The sequence below is a fragment of the Pinus tabuliformis genome, chromosome 5_2 (assembly GCF_031772625.1).
Source record: "Pinus tabuliformis cultivar Carrire ecotype Pingquan chromosome 5_2, CPIR1, whole genome shotgun sequence".
Taxonomy (NCBI): Eukaryota; Viridiplantae; Streptophyta; class Pinopsida; order Pinales; family Pinaceae; genus Pinus; species Pinus tabuliformis.
Window position 1 is genome coordinate 978,408,573 of NC_142306.1, and position 15,090 is coordinate 978,423,662.

Genomic DNA, 15,090 nt, shown 5'->3' on the forward strand with positions numbered 1-15,090 from the left:
TCCATGAAATAAACCATAAAATATAGCTTATTGAGAAAAATAAACTTGATTGTATTAACTTTGAAAGTAGAAGAACTTTACAACCTTTGGTGCCTTTATGTTGTACAAGCTCCTCCCAGGGTCCAAGTAGGAATCTCCTCTACTTTGACAAGCCTCACACTCTTCCCAAGGAGATCAAACAAGGTATGTAATCTCTCCTCTCAAGCTCAATTAGGAAGACTAAATTCCAACAGCATTTCACCTCAAAAATATTCAGCTTTCAACCTCCTCAGTAACCAGCCCAATGCCTCATTTTATAATGTATAGGAAGGAAGTTACAGGTCTACCTATGAAGGATAAATTCCTCCTTCAAAGGGATAAGCTCCTCACATCAAGGGGTTAGCTCCTTAAGGTATGGGATGCATGAACCTTAAAGTAGTGAACTTGCCACCTCAAGATTCCTTCTAGAAGCTTCCAGAAATGACTCAAAGTGAGTTTTTAAGAATATACTTGCGCCTTTTTTACTTTTACAAGGGTCTGCACCCATTGTACAGAGACAGAGTGGTCAGGTACGCAGGGGACATGTCCAGTAGGTGCGGGACCACAGGTAATGCTAAGAGAAAGTGTGGAACCAGAGTTTTAGAGACTTTTAAGGGCTTTCTCTTATTTTTCAAGGCTTGACATGAAGAACTGAGGTTTAAGACTTGCAAAGGAGGAAAGTACGAGCGGTGATAGACTCACACTGATTGCAAAATGTCATGGTGACAATATTTTGTGCAACACATTGTACGAGAAAATTAAACATATAATTCATTAGGATTCTAAAAAGACAGTCATTTTCAAGAAATATATAACTTGCCACCTACTATGTCCACAAAAATTTCAGGAACAACATCAGAAGAAGAGGCATTCTAATACATATAAAACACAAAAAAGTCCCATCAACTACGGAATGATGATTTGTCCTTCTTTCTGCCTATTGCCTTCCGTGGTGGTACATTATAACATGAGGTCTTCTGGGTCCTATAGTCCCCTTTTTGAGAGATCATCTGCAACTTTATTAGATTCCCTGAAGACATGTGTCATAGTATAGCTTCCAAAAAGACAAAGTAAAGCATTGATGTGGTCCCTCCAACCACATAGATCCGATGGGTCAAAACATGTAACCCCCTTGAAGTCGTCGATGATGGTCTGTGAATCTCCAAAAATATGTATGTTATTGTTATGTTACGTTATGTTATCTAAACATTTTGACTCGGTCAAATTATCAATTGTTTTCAAAAACCATTTTTTGACAACCCATGGTTTTTCCTATGGTATTATTTTCTAATTTAGCCTATATAAAGGCATAAAATTCCATTTTTTTTTCTTTCCAAAAATTCCATGTTATTTGAAGAAATTAGGTACATAAATTGTTCTTCCTAATAAAATAAAGAGTCATTTAGGTTATGACCATACTTTAATTGGAAAATTGGTTTGAAATTTTTTTATTAGGAAGGATAGATAAACTATCCCCCCTATTTGTAATTTTATTATAGTTGGTTGAAGGTAAATTAAAAGATCTTCTTTGTAGCAAAATTGTTTAATATGGGTGATATTCATCTAGGTTATGGCCATATTTTATTGCAAAAATACTTTGAAAACGTATTTACATGAAGGATAGTTTATAGAGTAGAGGTAGGAAAACCACTTTTTAAACATTTTTTAGGGTATTTTGTCTAGAACTTTAATGCGTGAGCATAAATTTGTTATATATTGTTTGACTTTCCTTAGTATTTGTAGTTTTACTATAGCTATTTGAAGATCACCATCCGAACATGAACTTTAAGCGGTATTTGAAAATAAATGGTTGCTCGTGATAAGATAAAGATTCCTTGAAGTTAAGGGTTTAATTTTTTTTTTACACGAAAGATAGACACACTGAGAGATCTTGTTAAAATTGTCTAATATTCGTGAGAGTAATTTTTCTTTCTCTATATGTGTGTGTGTGTGTGTGAGAGAGAGAGAGAGAGAGAGAGAGAGAAATATGCAAAAATATACATTTCTCAATTGGAGATTATTAGATTTAATTGAATAATCAAAGAAGACGCTACTATGGTGGATTGATATTTGGGTTTTACTCATTATTTTGACAAGTTGGAAAACCTCAGGGTAATTTTTTGTGCCTACTAGTTGATAAATTAATATGATACTTATTGATAAATTGAAATGATAAAATTGTATAAAAATGTTATCAATTGACCATACTAAGCCTTTAAGTCTTTAATATTTTCCATTTTTGTTAGCTTTATAGATTTATTGTTAGATAACTAATCCTCGGGGTTAATGATAGGGTTACTTTGGGTCGTTATTGGAGTCCAAGAAGACTCGAGAACAAATTCAATTGTTTCATATATGTATTTATATGTACATCATGTACATAATTCTTTGAGATCGATTAATATACATTTGAATTGGTTTCCAATTTATTGTGTTCTACAGTGATATCAAAGCAAGTTGTAGGTTATTAATCACGTTTTTGATTGAATTGTGCCACTAGTTTAGTGGCCATTTTGTGCGCTACTGTTTTGACGTGTCAAAGAGTGAAGGATCAACATCAGTGACTTGTCAAGAAAAGTTTGCAGTGGTTCAACGAATTGGGAGTCCAAAACATTGGAGGTAACTGACTGCCTAACAATGATTTCGGCATGCAATAGAACTTCTTGTTATTAATGCTATTTCGAAAAACCTCACTGTTTCAAACAAAGTTTTATGTAAGTTTGAAATGGTTTCTTGTTATATAACCTCTGATTTCAAAAATCCGAATTATAAACTGTGATGTGGGATTGTGTGACATGAAGTTGTAGTCATTTTTAAATGAGTATATCTGTTACGTTCTTTTATGAATTGTTGTTTTAAGAATCAGTGATCTGTCTTCGGGCTCTACACAAAGGAGTTTCTATTGATAGCATCGAAAATGATTCACGATTGCTGTCACCAATTGAGAACTACGTAGAAGCCTTAATGAAGCCTTCATGAAATTCTTTGACCAACAGTCAAACATCTCGGAGTTAACAACAATAGCGTCCAAAAGAAAGATATGTCCCTGTGATAAAGACTGAGAAAATTTGTTTTAGAGTGTGAATTCCTTCTGCGAGTGTGTTGAAGTCCATACTGACAAAGTCAAAGGCCTGTGTATTTGAAGCAAAGGACAGAGTAACATCCCAGGGCAGCGAAATTCAATATAAAATAAATAAAAAAGGGTATGACCTGAGTTTGAGTATGCTAGAATTTTTAAGAAGTTAAGGAGATCGATAAATGCCATTTCAAGTTCTAAAAATTGGATTTGCAATAGGACTGCCAATACTTATCCATTTTGATCTGTGAATATCCTTTTTGTTTCTCAGGGAGAAAAAAAAAAAAACAATTTTTTCACTTGAAGTGACATAAAAATATTTGACTGAATGATTCACTTAGCCAAAGAAATGTAAAATCCATGAAAAGTTATTCCTTTGGATGAATTTTGCGCTGTGATTGAGTCATTTGGTACGCTGTCTAGTAGCAACAAATGCATACTTTGAGGCCCCTGAACGGGTTGCAACCCTGATCCCGCAGAGACTCAGTTTGGACCATGTTGTTCGAAAACATGGATGTTGAAGATGTAATTTCAACTGCCAAAACCGCTTTAGCAAAACCACCTGAGCATATCGGACCGCCTTTGGTCAGTAAGCTGTTTTCGTGCAATCGACTCCGATGCAATGAAATTCCTCCACGCGTCCTCTGTACCTTCTGCAAAACCACTGCTCCATCGGAACATAACGTTCGGTAACAAAGGGCCTTCCGATATTCATTCCAACCGTTCGATTCGATGAGAGCAAATCAACGGTTGACGAACCTCACAAACCTGCATCAAATACGATTGCGTAAAAATTTTGTTTGACCGCCGTAAAAGTATTTAAGGCAAAGTTATTGTGATAGGTAAAAGGTTGGTCGAAACTTTTATTTATAATGTTTTTTTTCTACGGAGGTATGGGGGTAGTAAACGCATGTAATTTTTTTTATTTTTGTTGCATATGTATCGTATGCATTATGTTTCTTTTGTCATGTGTTGACTTTTTGTAATGTGAAGAAAACGGTGAAACGCAGCAGCGTAGGATGAGTCCAAGCTTTTGGTATTGTATGTGAGGGAAATGAATCACACCGCAATGCGTAGAAGAAGCAGGGGAGATTTCCTTTAGAGGAACACATAATGTTTTTTTTGGAGCTGCATATGTAAAATCCTTTTTACAGCCGTATATGTAAAATGTTTTCACGGTAGTAAATGTAAATGAGGTTTCTACACACAGTAGTGTAAAATCTCAAGAGGCGACAAAGTAACTTTTGTTGAATTTCTTTTTGGTAAATCCCTCTGAGTGAAAGAGGATGAATGTTGTATGAGGCATTATATATTAATGAATACAAATCTTTTTATGGGTGTGTAATACTCTGTTCTTAGAAATCTATTAAAGCTTCCCTGTGCAAAAGATCCTGGAGAAAAACAGAGCATTGTCTCTGTGTGCAGTTTGTTTGTGTGTTTTTGGGATTTTACCAGAAAAATCCCCAACAATGGAGATATTGAACCAATCATAGATCCGATCAATGGAATGTTGGCTCCTTGAGATCAATATAATACATTTGATTACCCGAAGAAAAGAAAGCCTCAGATGACTATCGAGGAAAGAACAAGTACATGGTTATTTAATTAAGGAAAATCTTTGAAATATGGCCGACGTTGGAGATTAAAAGAATATTTTAAGAAATGTTTGACATGATGGGTGTTGGAATTAGTGAAAACAGTAAAAGAAAATTTACCATGATAACTGTGTTTATTTTCTAGATCACTGATGAATGCTAACTGGAAGTTGAGTTCGAAGGCTAGGCTTAATCCTTTATTTGAACAACTGATGATTTTGCACAGGAACTAGATGAGCTTTTTTCTAAATATTGATTGGGATTATTTGCAATATTTTGGTTTGATTTTCTTAAATTAATCCACGCTCGCCTAATCTCCCACCGATTCGATTCTCAAAATTTTTGTTGAACCCGTGTTTGAAGTGGATCTTGACATACGGGTGCCAGATTTGTTAACAAAATTTGCTAAAGGGAATATCCAGCACTGCCTCCAATGAAACCACATTCAGCGTTCTGCCAAATTTGAACAAAGTGGTGTCGTTTTGGCCCAACAGTTCATGTCTTAAAAAGCCTGCAAAGAGTTTCCTTCTTCATTGTTTGACGAATGAGTATTTATTTGGTTGTGTTTGCTTATAATGTTGCAGTGTTGTTGAACTCTGGTAGCAAGAGTATTTATGTCGAACATAGGTTGGTCGATTGTTCAGGGGCAATTTTTCCCTCTCGATAATATTATTTATGATGGGCGTAGTTTATTAAAATGATCATGTCTGTCATAGGTTGTGTCATTGATTAGCTTTGATTTCAGTTAGGTGAAGGTTTATAATTTATGAATATAAAATCAAGAAGGGAAAATGACATTGTGGTTAGCTCAACTAATATAGTTACATGGTATATTAGAGGTCATTAGTTTAAGTCCTTGTCAAAATAATTTTGGAAGTCGTCATACTTAGTGAGAAAATAATTTTGAACGCTGTCATACTCAGCAAGAAGAGGACATAATTTCGTTTGCAATAGTTTCACTTTTATCACAACGTTGTTGTATGTACACGAGTGCATTTTTGGTGGTAGCCGACACCCATTTTTTAAAGTTGATTATTGAAAATCGCCAAACTCGATGATTTGTTACAATTATTATGCAATTTAATTGCATCCACTGTTTATAATAGTGTCCAAGTAAGCAAGGTCACGCTTTTTAACATCCAATCATGTTAATGTGAAAAGTAAAATTGAATTCTTGGAGCTAGAGTCCCAATGTCAACAAGATGAACTGCATGAATTACAAAAGAAGAATTTTGAACCTGTTCTTGATCAAAACAACAACTTGTTTGATCATGGTCATCAAGCAAAGAATGATCAAAGTAATGAAGTGATTTCAAAAACAAATTTGGGTGCAACAAAAAGTCGTGTTCAAGCAAGTGTATGCAAGAGTTATTTGCATACAGATGTGAAGCTTCTTGTTACCAAAACTTTTATAAGACCATGGGAAGAGATTACACACAATAAACACAGAACTGATTTGGGTTACAACAACGATATTATGGATGTATCTTTTCACGTTCCAGATTTTGTTAAACCTATACAATTTCGAAGCGCTGGATTTATGGACGGTTTTGTTCCGGAACAAGTTGATAGATGACAACAATGTAATAGAGTTGGACATGTGAATGAGCGTTGTTTTGATCGTCACTCGTGCAAACACTGTTGAAAGAGAAATCATCATACAAATAGATGTTCAGAAAAGAAGACCACTGCAAGAGAGAAGGTAAATTTTGGATTGATTGCTTCTTGTGATTGGACGAAAACAACTAAGAAGATTTACAGGTCATATCGAAGAATATGTTTGAGAGTGATGACCAGCCTTGCAGTGATGAAGAGTACTTCTCACCTTGAATCCGACAAGGGGGGAATTATTGATGGTCTGCGACAGATTCAAGTTTGAGATGTCAAACGAGCCTAAGTCAGAGTTGAGTTGATTGAGCACTTCCATATTTAGAATTGTTCGAGGAACTGTTGTGATAGTTCCAGAGTTTGTGGTCACCTTAAAACCACATTTTTTTTGTTGTTCTGAGAACTGCTATGAAGGTTCTAGAATTGGTGTTGGTTGAGACCTTGAGTTCTCTCATATTGGTTTGTGGTCATCCTTAAAAACCATTTCTTGAGAGACATTTAGCTCTTGGCTGAGATGCATTTTTGCATTTTGAGCTCTCATTCTTGGACTTTGGTACATCCCATTGGATTAAGGGGGAATGTTAAACAACTAATTCCCAGGGTTAATGATAGATTTAGTTTGGGTAGTTATTGGAGTCCAAGAAGACTCAAGAACTAATTCAATAGTTTCTTATATGTATTTATATGTACATCATGTACATAATTCTTTGAGATCAACTAATATACATTTGATTTGGTTTCCAATTTATTGTGTTATACATTTATTAGCTATAATTTATATTGCATTTTTATCTATTAATTATTAAATATAAATATAAATAGAAAAAAATCAAATCAATAGAGGACAAAACTGCTTTGTTTTTTGCTTTGTTTTTTTTTACCAATTGCTATGAGAATCAATAGAAAAAATTGGCTTAAGGATTTTAGTAAAATCAAATCATTGTAATGTTGAAATTGATGGCAAGATTTTTAAGAGTAGAGATATGTTTTTATTTTTAATTCTTTAAAATTTTTTATTTAATTCTGAAACTTTTAAAGAACCCATTGATCTAGAGATTTAAAGATTTAACAAAATCTACCTAAAAAGTACAACCACCTCTTTGATAATTCAATTTTTTTATTTAAAATTTTGAAACTGTTTGGAGAGCTTATTGACATCTTTAACAAATTCACATAAATAAATAAAAAATACAACCAAATTACATAAATTAGCTTAAATCCATATTCCGTGTTTAGCAAGCCATTCGAAAAATTAAATCTCTCAAAATACAGATTTATTTTTTGAATGCATAATTTAAAAAATATATATATATTCTTGGAGAGATTTAATCCCCTCAATAAATCTAAAATTAAAATGATCTAAACCAGTAATAATACTTAATGTTACTTCAGTACATTACCTTACCTTAAAAAATGAATAACACTCATTCATAAAAACACCCTAAAATGAATTTAATAAATTAGTATATTGCAATATTTTTTCCCTTTAAATTCCAGAACTTACTCTATTTGCCACCCTCTTGATAAACATTACTAGACTTTTCACGACCTTATTAAAGCGACAAAGATGAGACTTGCGCTTAAGTAACTCGCAAATCCATTGCTACGCAGTTAATAAATATGACAAATGGAATCACGCAACCTAAACACGACAAACATTTACCTCCGCCAGAATATCACAAACACATAAGAATCCTAAAGTCTGTATTTTTTTAATTATTTTATTAATAATCCAGATAGTATTTTCAAGTTATTTGATCCCATATAAAGCCAGTGCATAATTTTAAAATTTAAATCTAATCTTCACGCATCAGCTTCATCCATCAGCACCATGCCACCAAATCGGAGACTTCTGAGACTTTTTATAACGGCGAGTACTCACTGCCCAACAAGTCGGTACTCTGTAAAATATAAAAAATGAAGTTTATTAATCAAAAAAAAATTCAGAGAAGACCAGAAATACATCGACTCGTGTGAGATCAGCTCGCTTAGTTCTCATTCATACAGAATACCGCCACAATATCAAACCCATAAAACGCCTGCTGCCGGATTCTGCTTTTCCTTTTACCACCATGAACTAAACCATGCAAGTCCAATTTATGACACCTATCAAATGACACAGCAGTAAGCAAATGAGGATCATCGAAGCGAAAATTTGATAGTTATCCGAATTCCTCATTATCTTTCGGAGAGGATCTTGCGCGCAAAGAGGGACACAGGCCAAAAGTTTGAGAGTTTGGACTGAATAATTGATTTATTACAGATGGATACGAAAATAGGTGATGTGAACTCGGAATGGCCTGCAAACAATAACTTGGGGTGCTCGCCCTCCAACAAATCAGTGGCCCGCCCATCTCCGAATGGTCACGCAGGAGCAGTAGCTCCGACGAATTCCTCCTCCACTTTGGGCGGCCATTTGGCGCGGAGGCTCGTTGAAATTGGCGTCACGGACGTATTCTCTGTTGCTGGGGACTTCAATCTCACCTTGCTGGACCATCTGGTAGCAGAGCCTGGTCTCAATCTCGTGGGCTGCTGCAATGAGCTCAACGCTGGCTACGCGGCCGATGGTTACGCACGGTCCAGAGGCGTGGGGGCTTGTGTGGTTACGTTCACAGTCGGAGGGCTCAGCATCATCAATGCGATCGCGGGGGCTTACAGCGAGAATCTGCCCGTCATCTGTATTGTTGGGGGGCCTAATTCTAATGACTATGGGACCAACCGCATTCTGCATCATACCATTGGCCTGCCAGACTTTAGCCAGGAGTATCGCTGCTTCCAGACGATCACATGCGCTCAGGTCTCCGAATTCTGTACAATGTGGTGTTATACTGGTATTAGATTGCATGCTGATTTCTGATTTCCTTGCTTGAGTAGACCTAAGGGTGTTAAAATTCAAAAATTGTGCAGGTTATTGTGAATCACTTGGATGATGCCCACGAGCTCATTGACTATGCGATTTCCACGGCACTTCTGGAGAGCAAGCCTGTGTATATTAATGTCGGTTGTAATCTTGCTGCAATTCAACACCCTTCTTTCAGCCGGGAACCTGTTCCATATAGTCTATCACCCAGGTAACAAATTCTCAGAATTTCATTAATTTATCTGCTCTGCCCTCTGGCATTCTAGAATTTCAGTTTTGAGATGTTCTGTTCTGGGGATTTTCCCTATTGGGTAAACGGAGAATTACAGTGGCGAGCATCCACCAGACGCTTCTTACTCTGTACTAGCTCGTTGGCCACCTCTTGTGAGGATCGAATCCTGGTGGCCACCTACTCTGTACTAGCTCGTTGCCCACTTCTTGTGAGGATCGAATCCTGGTGGCCATCTACTCTGTACTAGCCCGTTGGCCACTTGTGAGGATCGACCTCTGTTGTCCGCCATAGAAGCACCCTGCTTTCACTGACCTGGCTGGTCTACCGATTCTTAATTTATTTATTTTTAATAGATTTTCTCTGGCTTGTTTTGCATCTATGTGATTTGCATACTATCCTCCAAATTGGGATTGCCCATACTCGTATAAATGCACATAAATAACATTTGTGAAGTACATATGGTTTATTTGAAATTTGCTCACATTGTAGATGTTCCTTGCGCTACAATCTGGTTTAGATGTTTTCTTATGATATATTCATATGAATGAAAATACTGTTTTTTTCTTCTGAAAAAAAAAAAAGTTTTTTGACAAAGCATCCTTTTATTCCACTAGTAATCTCTGATGAATTCTTTGTTGTTTTGTTGTTTCTTATAATGATCAGAACCTGGTGCACCTTACTTTTTCACGGACCTGGCAGGCTTATGATTAGGGTTATTATAAAAAAAATTAGCAAGGTTAAATGTCTTCTGTGGGTAATATTTTAGTGAGGTTAAATGTCTTCTGTGGGTAATACTTTAGTAAGGTTAAGTGCCTTCTGTGGGTATTCTTTTGTTTGTAGTTTGTGTATTTAATCTATATGCTATCTTGCTGCATAGCTCTATATTGGATTCGCTCCACATTAATATTCTTCTTCATATTTCAGTGACTCTGGCAAAAGGTTGCACATACATTAGAATTATAAATTGGAGATAGATTTGGTTTACATTGACCTTATTACATTCTCCTATTTTGGTACTTTCATTATTGACAGTTTCATTTTTTGCATTTGATGTTATTGTATGTTCTTATTATAGTATTATTATTATTGGCAGTTTGATTTTAACATTATAGCGCTGTGAAATACTAAACACCATGTAGTAAGCCCATCATTAGTTTACTGCTTTTCCATCTTCTTTATTGAAGGAAAATAATGTGGCACTCAATGTTCAAGATGAAAAGACAATAATCCAATGATCATTGGATTATTTCATAGTGCATAATATTTACCTCATAGCATCCTCCTCCTCCTGAAATACTCACATCATTGACAGCTTTTTTTGGTTAGTTGGGTTTAAATACTCCCTTGACATGACATTGAGTTGCATTCATGAAATACTAACCTCGACAGTTTTTTTTTGTTAGTTAGGTTTAATATTCCCTTGCCATGACATTGATCTGCATTCATATCCCAGAAAAGTCGAATGTTGTGGCCTCTAGAAGTATTAATATGAAATATATTGTATTGATCTTGAGATTACCTTAAGTTGTTTTGATGTGCTGCAATATGGTTTTACTCATTAAACAATACTGTGGAGATTTTGCATTTTCTTTTGCAATGGTGTTCTACTGCCTTAGACAGTACTTGAACTGGACCATTCTATGCACAAGTATCTGGTACAAGCATTTTATTTGACGAGGATGATATTATACTGTTAGTCTGTCTTCAATATCTTAAATCTATTGTCTGGACTCTGTGAGCTTCATTGCCTAGTTTTAAAATATATCGAGGGATTCCGTGAGCTTCATTGCGTAGTTTTAAAATATATAGAGGTTCTCAGTTGATACGAGTTCTTGGATTGTGATACTTTTGATAAATTCCAATAGGCAGGGAATAAACAAGGTATTTTGGCTACCCCTCTTAACTTTGTATGTCTGGTATTTCTGACGTGATTTTCAATTAATGCATCTCCCAATTTTAACGTGAAGTTTATGTTGAAGCTAACTTTATTTTGTTAATTTTCAATTTCTTTTTCTAAGTTGATACGGGGTTTCCAAATCTAATTATGGCACTAGGTTTGAAATAAAGAAGTTCTGGTATTAGCTATTGATCTTGAGTTTGTTCCGACTTCTTTTTGACATGGTTTTCTTTGGATCATACCAATTATGTAGGCTAAGCAATCCCAAAAGTTTGGAAGCGGCGGTGAACATGACAGCAGAATTTCTAAATGCAGCAGTGAAGCCAGTGATGGTAGGTGGGCCAAAGATGAGGGTTGCTAAGGCAAAAAGTGCATTTGTGGAATTAGCAGATGCATCGGGTTATGCTGTGGCTGTAATGCCGTCTGCTAAGGGACAGGTTCCCGAGACTCATCCTCATTTCATAGGGACTTACTGGGGTGCAGCAAGTACTGCATTCTGTTCTGAGATAGTTGAGTCTGCAGATGCATATTTATTTGCTGGGCCTATTTTTAATGACTATAGTTCGGTGGGATATTCATTGCTTTTGAAGAAGGAGAAAGCCGTAATTGTGCAGCCTAACAGGGTGACTGTGGGAAATGGGACTACTTTTGGGTGTGTATTGATGAAAGATTTCTTAGAAGCCCTTGCCAAGAAAGTGAAGCAGAACCCAACATGTTTGGAAAATTATCGGCGTATTTTTGTACCTGAAGGTGTTCCCTTGAAAAGTGAACAATATGATCCCTTAAGGGTCAATGTGCTATTCAAACACATTCAGGCAAGGCCTCGAAGAATCTAACTAAATTCTGAAGTAACAATAGTCAGACGATTGTCTTTGGTTGGCTTTGTTCTGATAGGATACATTTGCAGTGGGTTTATTGTTGATAGTCACTGGTAAAAATTGGTTGGTTGCAGAGCATGCTATCAAATGAAACTGCTGTAATTGCTGAAACCGGTGACTCTTGGTTCAATTGCCAGAAGCTTAAATTGCCAGAAAAGTGTGGGTAAGTTGAATATCGTTTCTCTGGAAAGGACACTCCTTTGTAATTTAGCAGTCTGCTTGTTGTTGCCGAGAGGTGGGGAAACCTATTGGTTGTTAAGTTTTAATTTTGTTGAATTTTTACAATTGATTACATAGCATTTCTGACTGCTACGTTTTGTTATGAGGCAAAAGCACTCTTTTTTTTTTGCAGAATATGAATCAGATAAGGGAATGTTTAAAGTTTAGAGTGTGTTTAGTATGGTATGGACAGGGACGAAGTTTTTTCTGCTCCTGTCCATTACTTTCATAACTCGTGCTTAGGAAATTTCGAAAGGACTAAATGCATAGATATGCATAATTTTCAAGCATACCTTTTTTTCCCAATATGTTGCTGTTAAGCAATAACAAAAGAACACCAACACCAAAGATTCAATCTAAATGATGAAAAGAGAAATGATTGTTCTCTGACAAAGGATTTCCTGTGATGGTGTTCTCTTTGCACGTATAATTTACTGTATATTTGCAAACTGTGTGTTGGCTGTGCTAAATGTGTGTTTGGCAGGTATGAGTTCCAAATGCAGTATGGATCAATTGGCTGGTCTGTGGGAGCGACACTGGGATATGCGCAAGCAACACCAGACAAGCGTGTGATTGCATGCATTGGTGATGGAAGCTTCCAGGTGCAGATGCAAGGATTTTTCTTTCAAATTATGTAATAATGTTTCAATTAATAACCATCACTGAATTTCGATGTCTATCAGATCTTGAAATATTTAATTCCATGGAATTATTTATTTTGTCCAAAAATTAGTGATTTTTAGTCCCTAAATTTGTCCGTCCTTCTTTGAACAGGTCACAGCCCAGGATGTGTCTACCATGATTGGACAAGGGCAGAATGCTATCATTTTTCTGATTAATAATGGAGGATACACAATAGAGGTCGAAATTCATGATGGGCCATACAATGTCATTAAGAATTGGAACTACACCGGTTTAGTAGATGCCATTCATAACGGGGAAGGGAAATGCTGGACTGTCAAGGTATTTTCTCCATGTTTGTAGCATGGCCAACTCTTTTACAAAGACTTCTTGTTTCTTTTCTATATGGAAGTGTTTGTGCATAAGGTACTGTGTTAATACGGTTGCTTGTCCTTTTCGCCATTTGCTGAGGCTTACTTTTAAACCAACTCCTTTTTCTAAAAATTTAATTACTGTAGACTTGAGGGGACTTCCCTTTTAATTGGTCAGGACTCGGTAGTAGGTACCATATTGGTGGACTGTTTTTCTAGTTTTATCCCTCTTGAGGTATCTTTTCCACTGTTCACATACAAAAGAGTTTGTCAACTGAGGGACACCTGTATTTCTTGTTAGGAACCTTTTTAGTCGTTATTTTCATTAGAAGATTCTGTGTTGCTTAGCCAATTGAGGGACAAGTGAAGCATGAATGCCACTTTGTGCCCTGTTAGTCTATTTTGCTGAAATGTCTCAAGCAAATTAGAATGATCTGAATCTGCTGGTTTCTTTTGTTGTTTCTTGTCATGGGTGTTTTCTGTTCTCGTCAGCCCTGAATGGTTTAATATGATGGCAATGTCTCAGAAAATGTGGACTTTTTCCAGGATGTACCTATTAATCTGTTTTTGCTGAAATATCTCAAATCTGATTTTAATCTGCTAGGGCTTTTTATTGATTTATCATGGGAGTTTTCTGTCCTTGTCAGTTTTGCATGGTAGTGTATCATGGCAATGCCTTGGAAAATGCAGGATGTCCCAATTAATCCGTTTCACAGAAATATCTCAAGAATGATCTTAATCTGTTGGATCGTCTTGTTAATTCTAATTATGGGAGTATTTTGTTCTTGTCATCTCTGCATAATTTTGTTTCATGATACCAACGCCATAGGAAATGTAAACCTTTTTCAATGATATCGATGGCCATTTAACTTCAATTTTTTGTTTGGCATCTAACAACACTTCTTTCTGTGCAGGTTAAAACGGAAGAAGGGCTTGAAGAGGCTATTAAAACTGCCCGAGGACCCAAAAAGGATTGTTTATGCTTTATTGAAGTTATTGTACACAAGGATGACACAAGCAAAGAGTTGCTTGAGTGGGGGTCCAGAGTCTCGGCAGCAAACAGCAGGCCGCCAAATCCTCAGTAGGGAGGTTTTGTAAAGATGAGCAATTGGAAATAGTTTCTGCGGCTCATGTTTGGGTTTTCATTGCTTTGCTGGTCATCTTGAAGGATCATATGTTCTGATCACCCAGATATCTGAATTTGATATTCCCTAGATATGAGGTCGAACTGTGCCTCTCACTGAGGTGCATAGTGTACTGCTACTGCTACTTTATTGTGTGTGGGTAGCATGTTTAGTGTCAAACGTTGCATGAGCAGTCTGTCAGCCTTTTTTTTGGGAGCGTGAATAAAATAAAAAATATACCTGGCTACGGTTTCCGTTGAGATATTGCCAATCACGTCATTTGCATAACTAGCAGTGTCCATTTGTACAGGGAATGTCTAAAGAAATATCTAGATTGCATTGTTGTGTTTTAAATACGAAACTTTTTCCCAATTGCATTCCCAAAAAAAATTGTGGCACTGCTGTTTCTCCGTTTGTAGATTCTTTATAAAAGAGAAAAAGCCGTGGTGATGGACAATCATTTGCCCTTACTGAGAAAAATGAAAAACGTCTTTGTTGTTGTGTATGTTTCTTTCTTATGGTTGTTCAATTTTTCTGAACTTCCTGTTTATATTGAACATCTTTGTGTTGTAAGTTCTTTTCCATTAGCTG

At 36.1% G+C, this 15,090-nt stretch overlaps 1 protein-coding gene across 1 annotated transcript; it reads left to right on the plus strand.

Annotated features, from left to right (window-relative positions):
• Positions 1–8,181: 8,181 nt before the first annotated feature.
• On the plus strand, positions 8,182–14,759 carry LOC149162558 (pyruvate decarboxylase 2-like). The gene is made up of 7 exons (XM_089437318.1): positions 8,182–9,094; positions 9,205–9,368; positions 11,540–12,101; positions 12,239–12,327; positions 12,868–12,985; positions 13,158–13,346; positions 14,290–14,759. The coding sequence occupies exons 1-7, from the start codon at positions 8,561–8,563 to the stop codon at positions 14,458–14,460; spliced, it is 1,827 nt and encodes a 608-aa protein (XP_089293444.1). The 5' UTR covers positions 8,182–8,560; the 3' UTR covers positions 14,461–14,759.
• Positions 14,760–15,090: the final 331 nt, after the last annotated feature.